General features: G+C 45.9%; 1 protein-coding gene across 1 annotated transcript in view; it reads right to left on the reverse strand.

Moving 5' to 3' along the window:
- Positions 1–1,988: 1,988 nt before the first annotated feature.
- Positions 1,989–20,369, reverse strand: part of MAD1L1 (mitotic arrest deficient 1 like 1) — a 482,869-nt gene continuing 464,488 nt past the window's right edge. Inside the window, exon 18 of the mRNA XM_035130662.3 lies at positions 1,989–2,756. Coding sequence (XP_034986553.2) covers positions 2,598–2,756 — 159 coding nt within the window. The 3' untranslated portion in view covers positions 1,989–2,597. The remainder of the gene's footprint in view (positions 2,757–20,369) is intronic.

A 20,369-nucleotide genomic window follows, 5' to 3' on the forward strand; every position in this document is an offset into this window, starting at 1 on the left:
CTTCAGGGCCCAATCCACAGGAGGGAACGACACCATGCAACACCAGCTCTCTGGTTGGCAAGCTGTAGGAAGTGTCTGCGCTGGCAGGACTGTGAACCGCCCCTGATCAGCCAAGCTTGGGATGGATACTAGGACCCTGGTTTGCCTTTGCCTGAAAGCAGGATTTTTCTGTCTGCAACACACTTGGTTCAGCTTCCAGCTCAAGCCTCCCTTAGTTCCATAGCACAGGGGGTGTTGGGCTGCAGAATGAACCCTCCAACCTTACATTAACAATTCCTATATTGCTTGATTGTAAGGAAACCTCTAAGTGGTTTACAAAAAATACAAAACACTGAAATCATTGATAAAAAGTGTTAAAAAGCAGCAATTTCAAAATATTCCGAATAACATCCACAGTAGCTAAAAAAAAACAAAACAAAACACATGTACCACTCTAGGCAACAGGGATGGCCACCCACAGCCTTGGCCCGGCTGTGACAGAATGCAATAGGAGCCACTAACTTGATGTATTACCTTTGCCGACTGCAGTTGTTTTCAGTGCTACTTTTCACTGTCATCAGCTGTGTTTTATTACTGCTGCTTTATAGGCTACTGCAAACAACATCAGAATTATAATCTTTAGAAAAATATTGAAGAAATGTTTAAATAAGCAAACTATTGCCAACCTTCCAATTATTTTGCCGACGGCCATGTTTTGTTTCGCTCTGACTTTTCAAATAGGGCAGGCAAAAGAGACCTTGGCAGGTTAACAGGACGAGCTGGCTTCATAACTGACCCTAATAAGATGCCTCTAGAAAAATGATGGGCTTGCTGTGTGCTGGTGAGCAAGGCGCCCTTCTCTTTGTGTGGTAATATCAGCGTGAGCACCGCCATCCATCATCCTTTATCATAGCGAGAGCTGTGACTCCGCAGAAGAGAAGAAGCAGCTGCACCGTGGAAATGAAGGCGTGTAGAGCACCTGTGGGTTGCAAAGCCCCCCTAAAAAATCCAGCTCTTGCTACACTGGCCTGCACAGCAGAAGGAAGTTTTGATTTTGGCCTGGTGAGGCATCAAGAGAGACTCCATTACAGGAGGCCAGGCTCACTGTAAATCTGGTAAGTCCATTGCCTCCTTTCATGGTAAATCTCTGCCCTTCCTTCCTTCTCATTTGCAAATTTTTAAAATAAACAAAAGAGCATCAGACTACCTTCTAGAGGAGTTCAGCCAAGAAATGGCCTCCAAAATGTCACTCTTTCCTTCCACACGAATCACAATTACTGACCAAGTAATTTTCCGTGATTTGAGGTTCTTGCCAGAAGGGCCCCAAAGATATGTTAATCACTTTCCCTCATCTTGCCTGAACAGCAGAATAAGATGCATTTCAAGAAGGCATTTTGCAAACATCATTCAAGACTCCCTCTTTCTTGGGGAGACCTGCTCTCTTGATTAATCTTGCCCCAAACTCTTTCAACTGCTTTCTTCTAATTATTGCCATGAAAACTTTCCCAAAGCCCCTTAAAATCACCACCCAAACCATGCTTATTCACTTGACATCCTCATTCTCTTTCTACAAACAAGCCGCCACAATCAGCCCCCATTCCCCCCCTCCAGTACCACTTTTACCCCCTCAGTCAAATCTCTTCTCCACCCCATTCATCCAATTTCTCCCCTTCCCTGACATCATCCTAGTTTTTGTATGTGTTCCTAGGATTGCTTCTAACAATAACTCTTATACTGGTTTTAATTCTCCCAAGCTCAGCCTAGTATTGGCATGCTGTTTGCTGATTGCGTTTAATGTTTTTAGTAAATGTGCCAATTTGCTTTTGAGATAATAAGCCAATTTCCTTTTTTGATATAATAAAATTCTGCTTCTGATTCATCACTGTTACCTGTGTTCATTCTTGAGGAGCCAAACTCTGGAGTGCATCCAGGTCTCATTGTCAAAACAGCCCTAGAATCAAGTGTCAGATTGCATGTGAGAACTGCATGCTTCCATGTAAACTGCACAGTTGATACAAAAGTGACACTTTATTCATAAAACCCCAGTTTCGAAAGGGTACAGGAAGAGCAATTAACAGAAGGCGAGGAGGACTCATCCGGCACAAGGTAAAGGTCAAAATCTCAATCTTCTACTGCGGACTAAATCAGCACAAAGCACTCCCTCCCAGTTCTTGGATTTCAGATACTGTCAGAGAAGCCTTGGGGCCAAAGGGGGAGAAAGGACGTGTGCTTGGGGTTGGGGGTCCGGATATTAAAGAAGCCTGAAGGATCACAGGACACTTATTTGCATTTGTCCTTTACCAGCTAACAAGTTGGGCTGCAACCAGACATTTCCTCTCTTGGCAAGGCTTGGTTGTCTTTACCAGCCAACAGGGGCTCTCCATAACCCCCGCCCCCCCAAACCCTCATAAATGTAATCTTTTTTCGGGGGGAGGTGAGTAGATGTTGTCCCCATTCCCTAGCTATCATTGGCCACAAAGATCCAATGTGAGTAAGAAGAGTGGAGGTGGTGGGGGTGATGCGGGAGATCTCTTTGGCCCTTTCTTTGAGAAACCATTAAAGGCAGAAACTAGAAAATTTAAACTTAGGTGAGAAGAAACAGAACATCTAGAGCAGGACTAGACCACGGTCTGGCGACTGAAGAGGTCGAGGGTGACGGCACTGAGGAAGGCTGGGATGCTGTCCTGCTGCAGCAGGTGGAGGTCGATCAGCTCCTGGACTGTGCGTGAAAACTCGGTTTCCAGTAGCTGCATCTTCGCATGGGGGGCTCTGGATGCCTGCAGGGGGGAAACAAGAGGAGGGTGGGTGGGAGAAGGGAAGCGAAGCTGTTAATTCATGACTGCCAGTGTTGTTTTCCCAGGACGCCAGCACATTCCAGTACCTTCGCGGTGGAGACTCCTGCAGCATATCTTATTCTAATCAAGGTAGTGTTATCTACTGCTGGGCAGGTGTTCAACACACAATTTAATTGGGCCATTATTAAGATTCTGCATTTCCAAAATCTCTGAACAATGCTCCCTTGCGCGAGCCTCAGATGAATAATGAATTGCCGAGCGGTGGGAAGAATGTTGAGAACGTTTTGAAAACAAACTTGAAAGCGGCTGTCGAGTTAACGTGTGCAGAAAAAGGAGCGCCACTGAAGGTAATCTATCAAAAAACCCAGTCTCAATGGGATTGGAATATACAAACAGCTCTATCCCCTGTCTCCATGAAAGATTGATGGTCTTAGCCCTTCAGCCCCCTCCCCTCGTTCTTCCTGAAGATCTGATAATTCAACCTTCACTACTTCCATTAGATTTCTAAACAGCTCAGCGGCATATACACCCAAGTCGGTTTTGATGAGTTGTTTTTTTTTAATCAGGAAGGCATCTTGTTCAAAAGCAAACACAGAGCTGCTTCATGCATTTAAGCCTCACATCAGAAACAGTATGTGAAAAATGCAGCTTGATTTTGTGCTTTCTTAAGGCGGCAGGACCCAAGCAGCCATTAGCAAGGATCCCCAGGCCCAGTTCAAAGGGACAACTTTTCCTTTGCTGCCAACCCAGGAACCCACCACCATCCATCCTGCTAGAGCAGAGCAAGGCTGCGGGGGGGGGGGGGATTTTGAGGGCAGAGAGGCAGAGCTGCTGACGGACCCTTGCTTTGCACTCAGAAGACTTGCCAAGAGTAGCCCAGCAGGCAAACCATTGTGGAGAGAGGTGTTTGGAGGGTGAAACGACTCAAGTGGAAAGTGGGCCAGAGAAGCTGGACCCCACAAGGAAAGGAGCACTGAGCAGTAAGGTCTCAGGCAAGAAATTCCGGCTCAAAACTCAGGGAAATTTGGTCCCTCTCAAAACTAAGGGCATTTCAGGAGCACGAGGTATTCCAAGGTTCACAGGGGATGTTTGAATCCTCTCCGCCTTTAACACTATTCTAGCTCCAAACCTACAGGCAGTTTAAAAAACCTAGAATGTCCCAAAATGAGACTTTATCCTGGGGGGGGGGGGAAGAGGAGCCCTTTAATCCGGCATTGCAGGAGGCTGGACTAGATGACTCTTGTGGTCCTTTCAAACTCTACAATTCTATAATTCCATGCCCAGATGGTGGCTACAGGCCCTTTATTAAAATCAAAGAAGAGTTGACCATAACCCTCCTCCAAAACCTTTTAAGAATGGCTTGTATCCAGCTAGGTTCTACCCACAGTACATCCACTGAAATTAATTGTCCTAAATTAGTCATGTCCAGTGCTTTTTTCAGGGGGTACTCAAGGTATGCAGTACCTGCAGTACCAGCACCTCGTTTTGTTGTTGTTGGTTTGTTAAAAAGTGTGACAATTACTGTATTAACTTCATGGTAAGTACTGGCACCTATTTTTCTAGGAAAAAAGCACTGGGGCTCATGCGCATTAATTTAAATGGGTCTAATCAGAGTAGAAAATAGTTGGATACAACTCAATTTCGTGTGCTCTGAAATTGCCCAATTGCCTTCCAATATAATGCCTGTTGATGGGGTGGTGGCAGGATTGCCCCTAACTATCACCCTCACCCCCAATGATAGTATTAGGTGCTGAATCTCACCTTCCTTCATTGGTTGGGGAGCCTGTGCCCCCACCCCATACATGATGGACTGCAGCAGCTCCCACTATCCCTGACAGAACTGATGAGCGCTGGAGTCCCACAACGATGTTGGGAGGGCCGCAGGTTGATGGAAATAGGCTCAAAAGTGCATAGGCAGTGGGGGACGGGGAGCAAACACCAGGAAGAACTGTCATCAGGAAACATCAGAAAGAGCTGGCTGACACCAGGACAGACTCCCTTGGGTGGGCTCTCTTTCCTTGCAGGTTTTTGAGCAGAGGTTGGATGGCCATCCACCATGGATGCTTTAGCCGAGATTCCTGCCTTGCAGGGGTTTGGAATAGATGACCCTCAGGGTCCCTTCCAACTCTACAATTCTACAACTCTATGATTCTATGGAAACCTCAATGGTGGCTGAATGGGCTTTTTATGGGCTGGGGATAATAATAATAATAATAATAATAATAATAATAATAATAATAATAATAATTTATTATTTATACCCCGCCCATCTGGCTGGGTTCCCCCAGCCACTCTGGGCGGCTTCCAACAAAACACTAAAATACAGAAATCCAAAGTTCCTTGAAGCTGCCAATGACAAGCGAAACCCAACTGAATGATGTAAAACAGTAAATTGTGCAAATGTGCAAACAGCCTTTCCATTATTCAAGAAGCCATATGAACCCAACACATGAAAAGTCTTGATAAGCATTTTTGACACACATGCACACGGGCACAAACACACTGCTGTCTACTGCCTGGCAAAACTATATTTTCAGTTTATCATTCTCTTAATGTCAAATGATCCCCCCTCTAGCTTCAAGGGTCTCTCCTGGCCCTGCAGCCCAAGATCCTTTGTACTGGAGATGCCAGGAAGGGATCCTGGAACCTTTTGCACAGACAGCAGACAATCCCCACTGAATTGCACTCCCTCCTTGGCACTTCCAGACTGTACTTCTTCTGACACACTGGTTGTAAATCCAGAACTGGCTTTCTGCCTGCATGGCAGGGCAGTGTGTGTGTATGTATGTATGTATGTATGTATGTATGTATGTATGTATGTATGTATGTATGCATGTGTGTCTGAATGTGCAGCCCGTGATGGTGCCATGTCCTGGCATCCCCTTGTAGAGAAGAGGCTTTAGCTGCCTTTGCTTTTCTGCATGAGACAAGATTAGCTGTCCTCGGAGAGAAGGAAAACACCATCAATCTTCCTTTTAACACTGGATATTGGTAAATTATTCAGGGCTTTATATTTTTTAATATATATTCCTTTTGGAAAGCTTGTGCTACGGATACAGCAGAGCACCAGCTCTCAGTCGTTGAGTGAGCCAGTTGCTTTGGAAAGAGAGTGCCTTTCGGCTTTCGTTCCACTCCATCTACCTGCCACTGAAGGAGAGGAAGGTTGCCGAGGGGACAAATGCTCAGTGGTGGGTAATGGTTGCCTGAGAGAAGGGAGTGGCCCATGATCCAACTGCCCTTTCTCTCTGCTGCAGAATAAACTTCCCAGCCCATTCATTCTTTGAGTCCTCTACTCTAATGATGGCTAGTTTCTCTGGCTGGTTTGGATGGTACCTGATCCTGGTCCTGCTCATACACACAGAGAACAAAAGTGCACCTTTCTTCTCTGCACATCCTCCAATGTCACCAGACCAACATGGGGGGAAGTAATGTCTGCACATGGCCTACACACAAAAACTCCAATACAAGCAGACACAGGTGACTTGGTCAAGATTACTCTTCAATCGCTACAGACCTGGAAGCCACCTATATTCGAAACAGATATTTGGGGACCTACCAAACATTTCTGTTGTGCTGGTGATGCTTTTGCAACCCACCTTAGATCAGGTCACAACTAGTGCTGGGCAATATCAGCTTTTCAACATTGCAATGTATCACTAGCAGAGGGGGGAACAAACTGCATCTGGCCCAGCCCCACAAGGCAATGTAACTGCCTCAGCTCCTTTGGTCCTGGCACCTCGCGGGGGTCAGGGCCGATGCAGTTTGTTCCTTCAGGTGCCAGCAGCAGAGGGAGTCCTTCCTCCGCCAATGCCAGGCATGCTGAAGGAAGAATGAGCTGCATCGGCTCTGGCGCCTCGTGGCTCATTCGTCTCTGGGTTTGAGGGCCAGAACGCAATGGCGCCTTCACCTGGTGATATATCGTGGGTGGAACCACCCCTGCTCCTGAATCAGGAGCGAAATACCACTGGATGAAGGAGCCATTGCGCTCTGGCCACAAAACCGATCCCCGGTGATATATCAACGTATCACCCATGTCTAGCCACAACCTTGTAGTGATCCACCTGTCTTAAGACCGATTAGTCAATTTTGCCAAAGAGATCAACTCTATGCAGACCAGTTCTGGACCTCACAGTCCTGGATGGATGTTTAGGGATGGCAGTGGCAGAGGTGCTGCTGCTTGGTTTGTCCTTCTGAGTACAGGAATAGAGCCAGTGTCTACAATCAATAGAATCAAGGAATGAAGTTTTTCCTGGACTGTACCATTTCAGTCTGCAGGTGAAAAGTTGTATTTTCTTGTAATTCTCACCATAAATTGGGGGGGGGGGAGGGAGGGAGAGAATATTGTGCACAGAAAACTAGCATGCCATGAAGAGGCACCCAGGCTAGCCTTCTCCCTGCCACACCCATTTTCTATCTCATTTTGTTTCCTTGTTTGCAGAAGAGATATTCAAATGTGAGCCTCTCCTTCCCACCTTACGTGGTGCCTAGCCGAGAAAAGCTTTACCACTCAACTGAGGTGGGATCAGACAACCTAGAGAAAGGGCACCAACTCGAAGCATCCCTGACCACTGGCAATGCTGACAAAGGGGCTGATGGGACTTGTAGTCCAACTTCTGGAGGGCATCAGTGTGGCTACCACTGCCCAACAGTCTAACTTATCCCACCTTCCCATCTCTGCTTCTTCATCCCTCTGTGGTGCGGCAGAGCTCTTCCGACAAGCCTGAGTAGCTTTCCTAGCTGTCAACCCACAGCAAGTCTCACCCTCCTCCCTGACCCAGGCCAAGTGGGAAGTCAACCGCACATTCAGTGCAGACGGGTGTCAGATGCTGCATCACATTTTTTCCCTTTAAGCCCTCCGTGTTGAGAGGTTGCTGCATCCGACTGGCAGGGTCATGCCAATGTCTCTACAGACAACGCGGCGACATGTGAAACACAAAGGAGGATCAGTGTTGTCACTCGGCAATGAAACATACACGACTCCAGAGCATGTGAGTGTCGCTTGACTTACGACTGGAATGACAAGTATGCCACGTTGGTGGAGATTTAGAAAATGTAACCTCCTGAACCTCATTTGAGAGAACAGAAAGGGGCGCTTCATTCTTAACCATTAACAGAAAGAAGAGTGCTGGGTGGGTGTCAAGGTGCATTTGAATATCATGCCTGCGATCCCCCACATCCTTCTCTTTACAGGATGCAACAGCAACGGGTGGGGGTGGGGGGCACTGAGCACAATTTTTTGAGGGTGGGGGCAGGTTTAACACTTTCCTCACACTATGGTTATTCTTTTAACACTTTCCTCACACATACGCCACATTCCCATCCAAAATTGAAACATTTCTCCCCCAAGCTGCTATTTACGGAAAAATCACTGAGGGAATTGGGGTGTGCATTTTTGTGAAGGGTTAATCTGCTCCCCTTTCCCCCCATGCTGTGGTTCTGATTTTGATCACAGCACCCCTGGAGTTAGTTTTTTAAAAAATAGAGGCATGGAAATTGTGCAGTTTGCCCCATAGTTAACTGGCAGAGGCTTTAGGAAATACACAAAAAAGGAATTTGCACAATACATGATTCCCTGATGAAGTTAACTTCCAAGGGTTATGATGAAGGACACTAGCTGGGATGGCATTAAACAGGGCCAGGCAGATTCAATGGGGTTTGCCCAGGAGAATTACTTGGTGCATTGTATCACAAAGGCATTCTTTTCAAAGCAACCCCCTTGTTGCATTTTCTTAACCTTTTCCCTCACTTCACAACATCCTCCCGCTGCTGGCCATTTTCATTGCCCTGCCATGGTCTGTATTTTCTAATCTCCACTTTAGCAGGCTTAGATCTTGTCACAGACCAACAAACCAATGTTAAAACATCCTTCCCTTTTTTTATTTGGGAAAAAGCACACAAACCCACAGTTTTGACCTTTTAGCAGGAAATTCCTTTGGTTTCTGCCTCTTGCTTTAGATTCTAAGATTTTTCTAAATGTCAGGAGCTAACTGTCTATGCGCAGCTGTCTCTGAAAACGGCAAAGCTGCCTCACAGAGAGACCACCAGCTTCTTCTGGAATGTCGACACACAGAAAGGGCAGCCTAGGAAACAAAGCTGATGCATGAAACAAAATGCAAGGCACGCAATCCTCTTTCAGGTTTCTCAGGTGTATGCACAAGATCTAGTCTTGAAAGTCACAACCATATCAAACCGAAAACTCTGGGTGCAGAAGGACCTTGAGATAACGAAGGAGAGGAGAGCCTTTGGGTCAAATGGTGTGATCGGGGTCAGCACATGGTCAGATATAATGCTGTCGGTATCAAAAGACACGCTTGCTTAGATGGGGAACCTGTGGCTCTCCAGGTATTGTTGGATTCCAATGCCCATGGCTGGTGGTCAGGGATGACAAGAGCTGTAGTTCAACAACATCTGGAAGGACAAAGGGATCCCTACCTGTGGCTTAGATCCTGATGGCCCTTACTAGGGTTGGAGGAGAATTTTGTGGGGTCCACACTATAAGTGTGCTGATCTAATGAGGGAAAAGCCAGCCTTACTGTCCTTAGAACAGCAGCCAGCGTCTCTCCCGCACAGACATCTTTGAAGAGCAGACAATGGGACTCTCAGTAGATCTATCTTCTTTCAGCCCCAGGTGGTAACTATTGTGTGTTGCCTTTGCAGAGTGGAACAAGTGAGGGTGGAGCTGAGAGACAGGCACCAGGCAGGGAGGGCTCCTGTTGCAAAGAAAAGGCTGATATATGGCAGTGTCTTGTCTGGAGAGATGAACTGGTTCTAAGGAGAGATGAACCAGTGAGGGGCAGTGTTCAAGAGTGTAAGCCTGGACAGGTATTTCAGATAGTGAAAAGTAGCCTTGCTTTGTGTATATATTTATAAGTGTGTGTGTGTGTGTGTGTGTGTGTGTCTGCATTGCAGGGGATCGGAGTAGATGACCCCCAGAGTCCCTTCCAACTCTACAATCCTATGATCCTATAACTGTTAGAAGTGGGAGCATAAAGCTACCAAAATGTGAATTTGTCTTTCTAAAGGATTTCCCTAATTTTTGTCCCAAAACATAAGGACAATGAAAGGGCAGGAGAGGAAGTGAAGGGAGAGACACAGGCACATTAGTTCTGCAACGCAATCAGAGGAGACTTCTGAGAAGCGGAATAATTGCTCAAAACTTTGCTCTCCTGGGTGGTGCTATCATTATCAAAATCCCCAAATTGAATCATGCCTCACTGATCAGTCTCTCCTAAGCATTAGGCCCTGCTCAAATATCATGTCCCTAGGTAGCTAGTAAATCACTATAATTAGGAGGTGTTCATTTAAAGTGATAGAAATATTAAAAACACCAAACAAGACAAATTGGCCCACGTGACGGGGTTCAGGCTGACAATACTTATGAGGTTCTCAGTAGCACTATTTTTCTTGATTTTTCTTCTTAGCAGCTGGTAGATTTTGAAGCCTCTGTGACATTACTTTGCACAGTCCTCTCTCCATCCCCACAGGGCAGCTTAACAATGTGGCTCTAATAGGGCAGAGGTTGGGTGGCCATCTGTCATGGATGCTTTAGTTGAGATTCCTGTGTTGGAGGGGGTTGGACCAGATGACTCACAGGGTCCCTTCCAACACAGCAATTGTATGATTCTGTGAACTGCAGCTTCCTGGTCAAATGCAAAGGATTCTATTATTCTAAGGGTGCTTTGCCTGCCACCCACCCACCCATCTGAGAAAAGAAGCTTTTTCCTGCAATAATGCTTGTGTCTCAAGCTTCCTCCTGACTATAATATTCTCTTTGTAAGCTAAAAGTGGCCGGCCAGTTCTTTATAATAATTGCTTCTTGCCAAGACTTTTGACCCCATGTCACTGGCTTGATATATAAAGTGAATTTACGAAAGAAAGAGGGGGTAGGGAGTGGACGGCGATTAAAATGACTTCCAGGGAACGCAATGAAAAAGCTGCTCTTTCAGGGTGGGCAAGAAAGGAGAAGCTGGCTGACAGGGCCACAAAGGAAATTGAATACCTGTGTGAGAGAGGCAAAGAGCAATCCGAAGTACAAAGCAAGATTTCTATCAACTGCACACTCTCTTTGCACTTCTTATTCAGTGTCTGAGAACCATCTGATCACCACCACACCTCCTTCTTTCGTTAGGATGGGAGACCCCTGCTTCCTGCCTTAAAAGCAGGGGAGCAATGAACCAGCTTTCATATACCAAAAATCAGAGAATGACACCCAACTGTGGCACACCCACGCAACAAAAGCAACCGAGCTCACACCTGCACCTGTAGCTCCATCACTCCCAAATGAAGAACAGGATGGATGCTGGGCAGGAGTTATTTCTGCTACAGGTAAGCACATGGCAGGACTTGTGCAGTGCTCCTTGGTCATGAGACAGTGATGAGTCTGGGTTCAGAATTCTAATCTTCTGGGGATGAGGCTGGGGGCCTAGAGCAAGAAAGGGGAAGTGCCCTCAGGAGCAGCCCCACGTTTCTACAAAAGCAGAAACACTGGCCCAAGAAGAAAGACATTGCACTAGATAGAATCACACTGAAGAGGGATGGAACCTGGGGTGTGTGTGGAAGAAGAGGGGCGGGGTTGGAAATGACCAAGAAAGCAGCACCAGATTGACGAGATAAGAAAAAATATGATTAAGGGAGTTTGGACTAGTGCTGGTTTGGCCCTCAAGAATATGTACTTTTGAGACTCAAAAGCAAACAAGGAGAATATTTGGCTCAGTCCTAGTTAAAAATAAACACTAAGGCAAAATCCTGATTCCAGAAACAGGAGCAGGTTCTGGCTTTTCAACTTTCTCCTGCCTACTTATAGGTGCAAGGACATTTTGACAGAAACACTCCATTGCTGAAGGAAAGCATTTCATTGTTGAGGACTCCAAGCATGCCTGTGTTGCATCTCCTGACCATCTGTGAGCCTGCCATATTGATCTGAGCTCACACTAGAAAAAGAGAAACTACCACTAGCAGCAGCAGCAGCAGCAGCAGCAGCATCTCCTCCCTCCCCCATTCAAGCCCTATAAAGGGGGCTGTCTGCAACATCAGTAAACACCAAAGAAGCCATTTGTAGGGGAGCAGAAGCACACAGTTAAAATCTCAGTTTTTTGCTTTGATAACCTTTGCCAACTTGCAATGTTCCCACAAGCTTTTTCAGGGTATTTGATCTCACTAAGATCTCTTCTCCAACATAAACATGAAGACACTGGGTGATCTTTGCACATCTTCTGGTCCATCTTGTAATAAGTTCCTACCTGTGTTTCAAAATGAAGGAGAACTGAGAGGCTATATATATACAGTCACAGCAGCCACTGCAGAAAGGAAATCAGTTTCTCAGGAAATGCTCCCAAGGTAGGCATCAATCCCATAGCAAACATTAAGGAACCGCATTGCAGGATCAGACCAAGAGTCCATCTAGGTACCTAGGAAACTCCCCTGATTCCTGGTACTTTTAATACAGATGCAGAGGATTGAGTGTGAGACCTTTGGCATGTGAACCATGCACCCCACTGCTGTGCTCTGGTCCTCCCTACCCCAAGGATCTACTTCTGTACATCAATAGGCTGCAGATGCTCATAGGGAGAGCATGATGTGCCTGCTGTTCACCCCGAGCATCCTGTGATCAGAGACAAATGGCCTCTGATTACAGAAGCTCTATTTTGGCTTGTCAAGGCCAATGTTCATTGATGATAACATAAAACCACATTCAGAACATTTTATTTCTTCTATATGGCTCCTCCATCAGGCCCCAGGGGCAGGACATAAAAAAACAATGATGATTTTTTAAAAAAACGAGCAGATAGCACATTGGAGGTTGCTGTGCCTGGTTTGAGGAAAGAGGCCATGCGGCCCAACTTCTCTGGGATATTTTTGAATAGCTTTCTTAGTTTGTGATGCTCTTTTAGGGCTGTTGATATATTTCCTGCATCTCTCTCCCTTGCACCCCACTGGCTTGCCTCCTCGACCTCCTTCCAGGTAGTTAAAGAATAAAATAAAAAAGTGAGGGCGACCACCTGCAGCTTCCAGCTGGAGGGCCTTCTAGGTGATTCATGATGCAGGTGGGTTGCTGAAGACCTCAGGATTCATCGGCTGCCAAGTAGAAATCATTTCCCTTGTTTCTTGTGACAGGCTCCTCTCTTTGAAAGAGACTGTGGGTGTGAATATAGGGGGGATGGGGTGGGAATGGGGATAAAGTGGTGCTTTACTCATGATGGGTGAGTTGCTCCACAATCATGCTGAAGAAGAGCAGGTATGATTAATCCATCTGGCAGCTGTTTTGCACAGTGTAACTATCCTTGCAAAGGTGGAATGGAGTGGGTGGGTGGCACCAGGCTCCAGGGACTGATGCTGGCGTAGGGAGTCCACTGACACTTACCGGTAAGCACGTGGATTCGACAGGCAATAATTGTATGAAAAGTTTGTCTCAATGGAAGAAGAACAGGCACTTTGGCCGCCCATCTCCAAGACACAAGGATTTGTTTTGTAAAAGCAACATAAGGGGTTGATAGCAAATCTCATTGGCACTTCACACTAGGTTTAGTCATCTTTGCTCTTCTACATTCTTATTTCGTCTCAGCCTGGTGCCCTTAGGCAGAACCTCAGTATAAATTAAGAAACAAGAACAGCAGCATGTGCTTCGTCACTTGCAAGCAAAGTCAGAGACACCAAGAAGAGGATTTAGGTCTACAAGGGAGGGAAGGACAGGGAGAGGGAGAGGGAGGAAGAATTATTGTTCTTCAGATGAGGAAAAGAAAAAAGGGAAACCCAACATGATATTGGCTGCTACTTCTCTAAAGCAGTGGGAGGGTGGCCTTGATCCAAGGCCTGCACCAGCCATCACGTTTTGGGTCACCAACACTGTGGTTCCCCAGAAGCTCAGGCTAGTTAAGACTTTAGGAGCTTGTGTCCTGGAAAAAGAGGACATATGTCAACCCTTTTCCCTTTGGGGCTGCAGTGCTAGCTCCAAAGAAGTCAGTTGATCTCCCAGCTTGAATACTGTCAGCTGATTCTCCAAGCCAATCAAGGCACACCAGGCTCTAAAAGCCAAGCCAGCTCATACATCCAAGGAACATGTCTTATGCATGAGCTGCCTACTCTCCTGCTTTCTGCTCTTGACCTTTGTCTGCTTGGCCTGGTGCCTGACCTCTTACCTGTCCAGGACCAGATCCACTGCGCCTCTGCACCTTCCCTATCTGTGCCCAAGGGGCACCCCCGCTGCATGCCGCCAAGATCTGACACTGTCGGAGCTGAGCTGTATAGGCAGCTACTGAGTGGGAGTCCAGAGCTAGGAAATGAACTGAGTCTGAGCCAAGGGAACCTGAAAAGAAGCTGAGAGCTGGAGCCAGGAACAGCCATAGTTGCTCAAGCAAATTACTGAACAGGAAGGTTTTAGATGGCCTAGGGTAGCTGTACACAAAACGGGGGTTTCTCAGTTCTAGACCTAGTGGCTGCCCATAGAAGCACCGGAACCAGGTTACAGGCGCAGTCAAGCCTGCGAGGAGATGACGTTTGTGTCCCACAGAACTGGAATCAAAGTTGGATGGAGCCCTGGAGAAGATCTGCAGGAGGGTAAGTCTAGAGGGAAAGTGGGAACTAACATAGATGCAGTAAGCAACATGGAGCTGGTACCCCCTCATGTCTCCTCTGCTCTCCTAATGCCACATGAAAATACTGAATAATAATTTATTATTTATACCCAGCCCATCTGGCTGGGTTTCCCCAGCCACTCTGGGTGGCTTCCAAACAGAAAAATAAAATAAAATAATTGATTAAGCATTAAAAGCCTCCCTAAACAGGGTTCCCTATGACATGCTGCCTTTGCCATCCCAGAGCACTTGTATCACAAGGAAGAGAGGGTAAGGATCAGCTCCTTGACCCATGTTACATTTAACTTGGCCCTCAATCAGGAGCCAGGGGCCTGTGCCAAGATGTCCATCTGCATTGGGATGGGAGAGAAGAAGTGGTCAGAAAGGCCTGCCAATAAGCAGAGCAACTGCCAGGCAGAGAGGCACAGGAGGAGGAAGAAGGTCAACAAGCGAAGGTACCTTGAGCGTGACTGGGGAAGCACACCAATAAGCCCAGAGAAAGGCTGGTTGTTGTCCAGTCAAAGACTCAGGCCTGACCCGGAAGGATCAATAGAAAGGGCAAGTCAGGAGCAACTCGTGTGATTGTTTGGGAGAAGGGCCATAGTTCAGTGGTAGAACACCTGCTTTGCATGTAGAAGGGCCCTGGTTCATTCTATGAAGTCTGAAATCTTGGAGAGCTGCTGCCAGTCTGTGTAGATAAATACTGAGCTAAACTGACATATTGTCTGATTCCAGCCTTCCTATGTCTGGATCATTGTGGTGCTGTGTTGGCCCCTTGGAGGACAAGACTGTCTCTTCTTCCCCCTCCCTGGAGTCTTGGGCTTGCTCTCCAATGCACAGACCACTTTGAATCCAAGCTCATCCAGACAGCATCTTACCCATCACAAAATGCCCATACACATTGTTGATTTGTAGTGCTTTTATCACATATAACCTCCTGCTGTCATCGCCAAGCACCTACTTTGACATCAGAATGGTTTCAGCTAACCCAACAGGTAAGGTGACACCTTTCGTCAAGCCAGCTTAAACGTTATCCCCTTAATTAATTTCAGCCTTATTTTATGAGTTTGGCGTGGCACTGAGCAGCTATAACCAGCCTCAGTGTCTTCCACAAGGTACTGAGTCGACTCGGGAAATGATTCGACAAGATCAGCAAGCCGTGCATGACAGAAAACAGAAAAGTGGGATGCTGGGAAGATCAATTAATTTGACAGCCCTCAATGATATTTTTCTCTCCCAAGCCAGGCCTGAAATTCATTATTGTGCTAATACTTGGAGGCTGGGAGTCAGACACAGCAGTACTTAAATCCCTTCCTGCTTGAGTGACTGCTGCCTTCCACAGGATGGCTCTCCCGGCAGCTTTACAAAGAAACCTACAGCCAATTTCAGTACTGGAAGGTAGCAAAGTTAACAGACAAGCAAAGGAAGCCCCTAGATGGAAGGTTGAGTGACAGACACATATAAGTTGTCTTCAGATAACAGAACTCACCATTCTAGAAAAGGTTTCCTTTTATCTACCTCCTTGGTGTCCTAATGGAATGGCTTCGACTGCTTAACTAAGGAAACCTGTCCTGAAATTTTTATTTTGGCCTGGGATTTCTACCTTTTGGGTTCTCCTTCAGGAAGTAGAAGTGAAACATTTCCCTCAAATCTGGACATGGCGTGGGAAGCTGCAAATTCAGGCTCTTTACTGGGGAAACTGGGGGCTTGAGTGGGTAGCTGTAGTCAGCAGAAGGGTGCAGTTATTGATCTGGGAAAAGGCAAAGCTTTTGCTACCTATCCTGACATCTAGAACGGATGTTTTAAAATGTTGTAAGCTGTCTTGAATCCAAACTTGGTGGAAAGTTGGTATATAAATATATTAAACTAGCTGTACCCAGCCACACATTGCTGTGGCTCATCCCTGTGACTCCCACCACCCTGTCCCGACCCATGACCCATCCTGACCTCGCCCACCCCCACCCACCCAGGCGAGCCCCCACCTCCACTCAGCTCAGTCTGCAGTTTCGGTCTTGTCCAGCAGGGGTTCCCTGCAAACCTGAGCTGAGCTGCTTTGGAGAGGGAAGCTTTGGTAGCTGCAGTACCAGTGGAGTTGTCGCTAGAGGACGATGTTTTGCAACCTCTCCTGTTCCTGTTTTTCTGGTTTTTCAAAAAAAAACATGTTTTTACCTGTGGCAGGTGTGACACCTGTATAATCTAAGTATATGCAAACACTCTCATATTCGCATGGAACATTGTGTCAAAATTTCAACACAATTGGTCAAGCGGTTTCGGAGTTAGCTGGATGCGTATGAACGGGGACCTTTTACATTTTTATTTATATAGATAATAAATATGAGTAATAATATACCAGGTCTGGCCAATCCAAAGGCTTCATACTGGTTGTACATTGCAGGAGTTGAGATTGCCCACTGCTGTTAAGGCTCTGAACAGCCACAGTCTTAGTTCAGAGGAAAAAGTCCTAGCCCAAGTTTCCCCACGCTGGTGCCCTCCTGATTTTTAGGATTTCAACTCCCATGACCACTGACCATGCTGCCTGGAAATTATAGCCCAAAATATCTGCTTGGGAAAGGCTGCCCTAGCCTGAACACACAAGGTCCCAGTTCATGGTTTCGTTGGTTTGATAGACCCTTAAGCCCAACCAGCTTCTAACCTAGAAAACCACACACTCCATGCTTATAGATAGCCCTTCCCTTTGGGATTTGTTGCCTTCAGTTGGGATGGTGGTGGAGGCACCATGATATGGATCCTACAAAAACAAGTAAATCCACACAAATGCCAACATTTGTATTCACACTACTGTTGGAGTTATCTAACACTATGTTTGGTTGAAAGCCTACTGCAGCTGACGGAGATGTGAATAATTCTCACTTTGTGCTAGAGCTCCTCTCCTGACGGGGCTGCCACCCCCCAGCTCAGCTCCTTTTTGCTAGAGGTGCACTGGGGAAAAGATTTATGCAGACACCATCTCTGCAATTATGGACAGCAGAAAAGGCGCCCAGATATCATACAAACTGATGCATTTTTGCCAGCAGGCCTGTATGCATCACAGATCCAGTAACAGCTGTCACACTCCGGTCTCGTCTGAGCTCCAATACTGCCTTGGCTTTATTAAATGCTCTTTCAGATAGATCCTCTCCCTTCCCTGCCACTTTCCCCATGTGACTGTATTCTCTTCACCAGATTTCTCAGGGCGACAGGAAACGTCCCAACTTCAAAGGGGAGATGGTGTGATTGGTGACTGTTTCCATCACATGGTGTTACATTTTTAATGCTTATTTCTTTCGGCAACACGTAGCTAATTAGCAATGACCTAGAGGCAGCCAAACCGCTCAAAAGGCAATCTCTGCAGCCCTTGGGCATTCTTTAAAATCTGGCTTCTCTCACTGCATCACATCTTTCAGCAATCATCCCTAATGCCCAAATAAGACAATCTGTTACCTCTTGAAGAGGGCTAAGAAAGTGACAAGGTGATCTGGGGAGAGCCTGAGCAGTTATTTGTTTTGAAGGGAATGGGTACAGGCCTCTTCAATAATCTCTGCCGACCAACAGCCTGCTCCTCCTTGATCTTCTGCTTTCCAGTCTTAGCTTCATTCTTGCCAATATATTTTATTGTTCTAAAATTAACTACAGAACAGACCTCCTTTTGGCATCAAATGGGTTTTAGCCAGGAGGAGGAAAAATCAAATGTTTCCAAATATGTTTCATCTAGAGACATAAGTGCCTTAAACAGCTTTCTGCGATGCATGCTTTTGTGCTTCTGTCAGATGAAAGATTCTGAGCAACAACAGAAGTTCTTTACAACATGGATCACGGCTGTTCTTGATAGTATGTTGTCTTCCAGACGGGGTGCTGATATGTGTACCAACCACAACAGCACCTCCATAGAATCAAGGTCAGATAGAATGATGCTGGAAAAGCACGATCCAGGAAATTAATCTAGATGGCAATAGTTCTAGTTACAGGTAGGTAGCCGTGTTGGTCTGACGTAGTCAAAACAAAATAAAAAAATTCAGGGGTTCCGGTTTCCGCCTGCAGGAATGGCGGACCTGTTTTCCATCCCTCTGACCTTCGTAAGGAATTTGGCGGTTGCTAGGGGAGTAAATGGCAACCCCCTACCCTCTCCGGGGGTTACGGAGAGGGGCCGCTGGCCCGCGATGCCCCCAGACCCACTCCAACTGTTTATGGAGTGGGGGGAGCTTGGGCTGAAGCACTTACGAGGGCCAGGACTCCCGGACGCTAATCTGCATGGCGGGGATTTCCATGATTAAAGAAGATAATTAGGCTTAAATCTATGGACATACTTCAGAAGGAGGGGCAGAAGCGCTGTTTACTGCCGAGAAATCTATGCTGCTGAGGGTGAGGAGTTAAAGGCTGTATTTCATCTGGAAGAAGAATTGATGGGGACGGAGCGATAAGGGAAGCGAGTCTTTTTTATTTTTTTTCATATGAGTTACTTCGTACCTTCCCAGACGTGATGTCCTGGCTTGTTTGGAGTGAAAGAGAAGCAAAAGACTGAGTTGAACTTTATAAACTGTTGTTATTGAGCATATTTTTTGAAGATGAGGAGTTGCTGACGAGAAAAGCCCCCCTCTAGTTGGATGGGAGGAGTGCCTGGACGCGTTCGGAGGATTTATGAGTTGTGACGCACTTTGAATTGGAGCAGCGACCTGAAGCTAAGTTCAGCTATAGGGCAAGGAGATCCATTAATTTACCAAGAGTCTATGCATGGTGTGAGGTTTGGTTCTTCTGCCTGGAAAAGCTGTAAATTTTATAAAGATCGTTAATCTATGAGAGAAAACGAAAGTGATTTGAGTTTTTTTAAGATGGCGCTGCTTCGTGTTGAGAGTCGACGCAATAGGGACGCTCCAGACCAAGAAGATTTATGGGGAGGCTGGACTGATTAACTCACACAGGAGAAAGAACATTTGTGAAACTTTGTTTGACATTTATCTCAGCAGCTGGGAAATAATCGGTTGAAAGAGGAAAACATCTATGTGACTGTAAGGGAAAGATCTGGATTATTATGAACTAGGAGAGACGATTTGAACTTTAGAAAAAAGACGGCAGTGGACGGTTGCGAGGAATCCCCAATTTCTTGAAGCATGGGAACCCCAAAAATTTTTTCTAGATGATTTGGCATAACATTCGGTTTGATTGATATATATGTGTATAATTTGAAATAATGAATGTGATATAATTGGTTTTAATTGGAAAAATTAATAAAAATATATTTAAAAAAAACAAAATAAAAAAATTCCTTCCAGCAGCACCTTAAACTAAGTTTTTATTTTGGTATGGCAATAGATTCCACTGAAGCCACCAGATCTTCCATCATTCATATATCATCTTTGATGTGCAAAGTACATTTGTGCCTAGGATCCAAAGAGCTCTGTGAGAACTTATGCATGCTGAGTGTGATTTCCTGCCCTGCTCTCAACAGCAGCCCCCTGAAATATCACAAACTGTTAATCCCCTTCAATTCTAACAGAACTTTGCCTGCAGGAGTGTTGTACAGGAATTATATCCCAAGCCCCAAAAAGGTGTGTGGAACTCTCTGTGATAGACAAAACTGCTGCACAATGTGGGTTGAGCTCTTTACCTATTGTTGCAATTTATCTGGTAAGTATTTAGGTTAGAGGCTGTTCCTTCATTCCAGTATGGTGGACTATGGTGGACTTTTGGATTCAAGTTAAGAAAAAACTAATAAATAAAACAGGCTGTTTAAAGTTTGGGATGGGGGAAAGACATAAATCCAACCCTTTCCCATCAGAACCATAAAAAATGTTTACACTAAGAGGCCCTGAGACATTTTATGTCTCTCTAGCAGCCCCAGAATGGTATCACTGTTTGGTATTTATGGTTCAGTCTCGATTCCAAGGGGATGCACTTTTATTGTGTTTCTGTAGAAAATCCAGCTGCGTAAAATACAGGCATTAACACACTGAAAAAAAGAGCAATGTGCTTTTGCACGCCGCACAAGGCTAAATTGGGTAGATCTTGACAAATTGCACAGAACAAAACA

This window comes from Zootoca vivipara, chromosome 13, assembly GCF_965207765.1.
Source record: "Zootoca vivipara chromosome 13, rZooViv2.hap1.1, whole genome shotgun sequence".
NCBI lineage: Eukaryota > Metazoa > Chordata > Lepidosauria > Squamata > Lacertidae > Zootoca > Zootoca vivipara.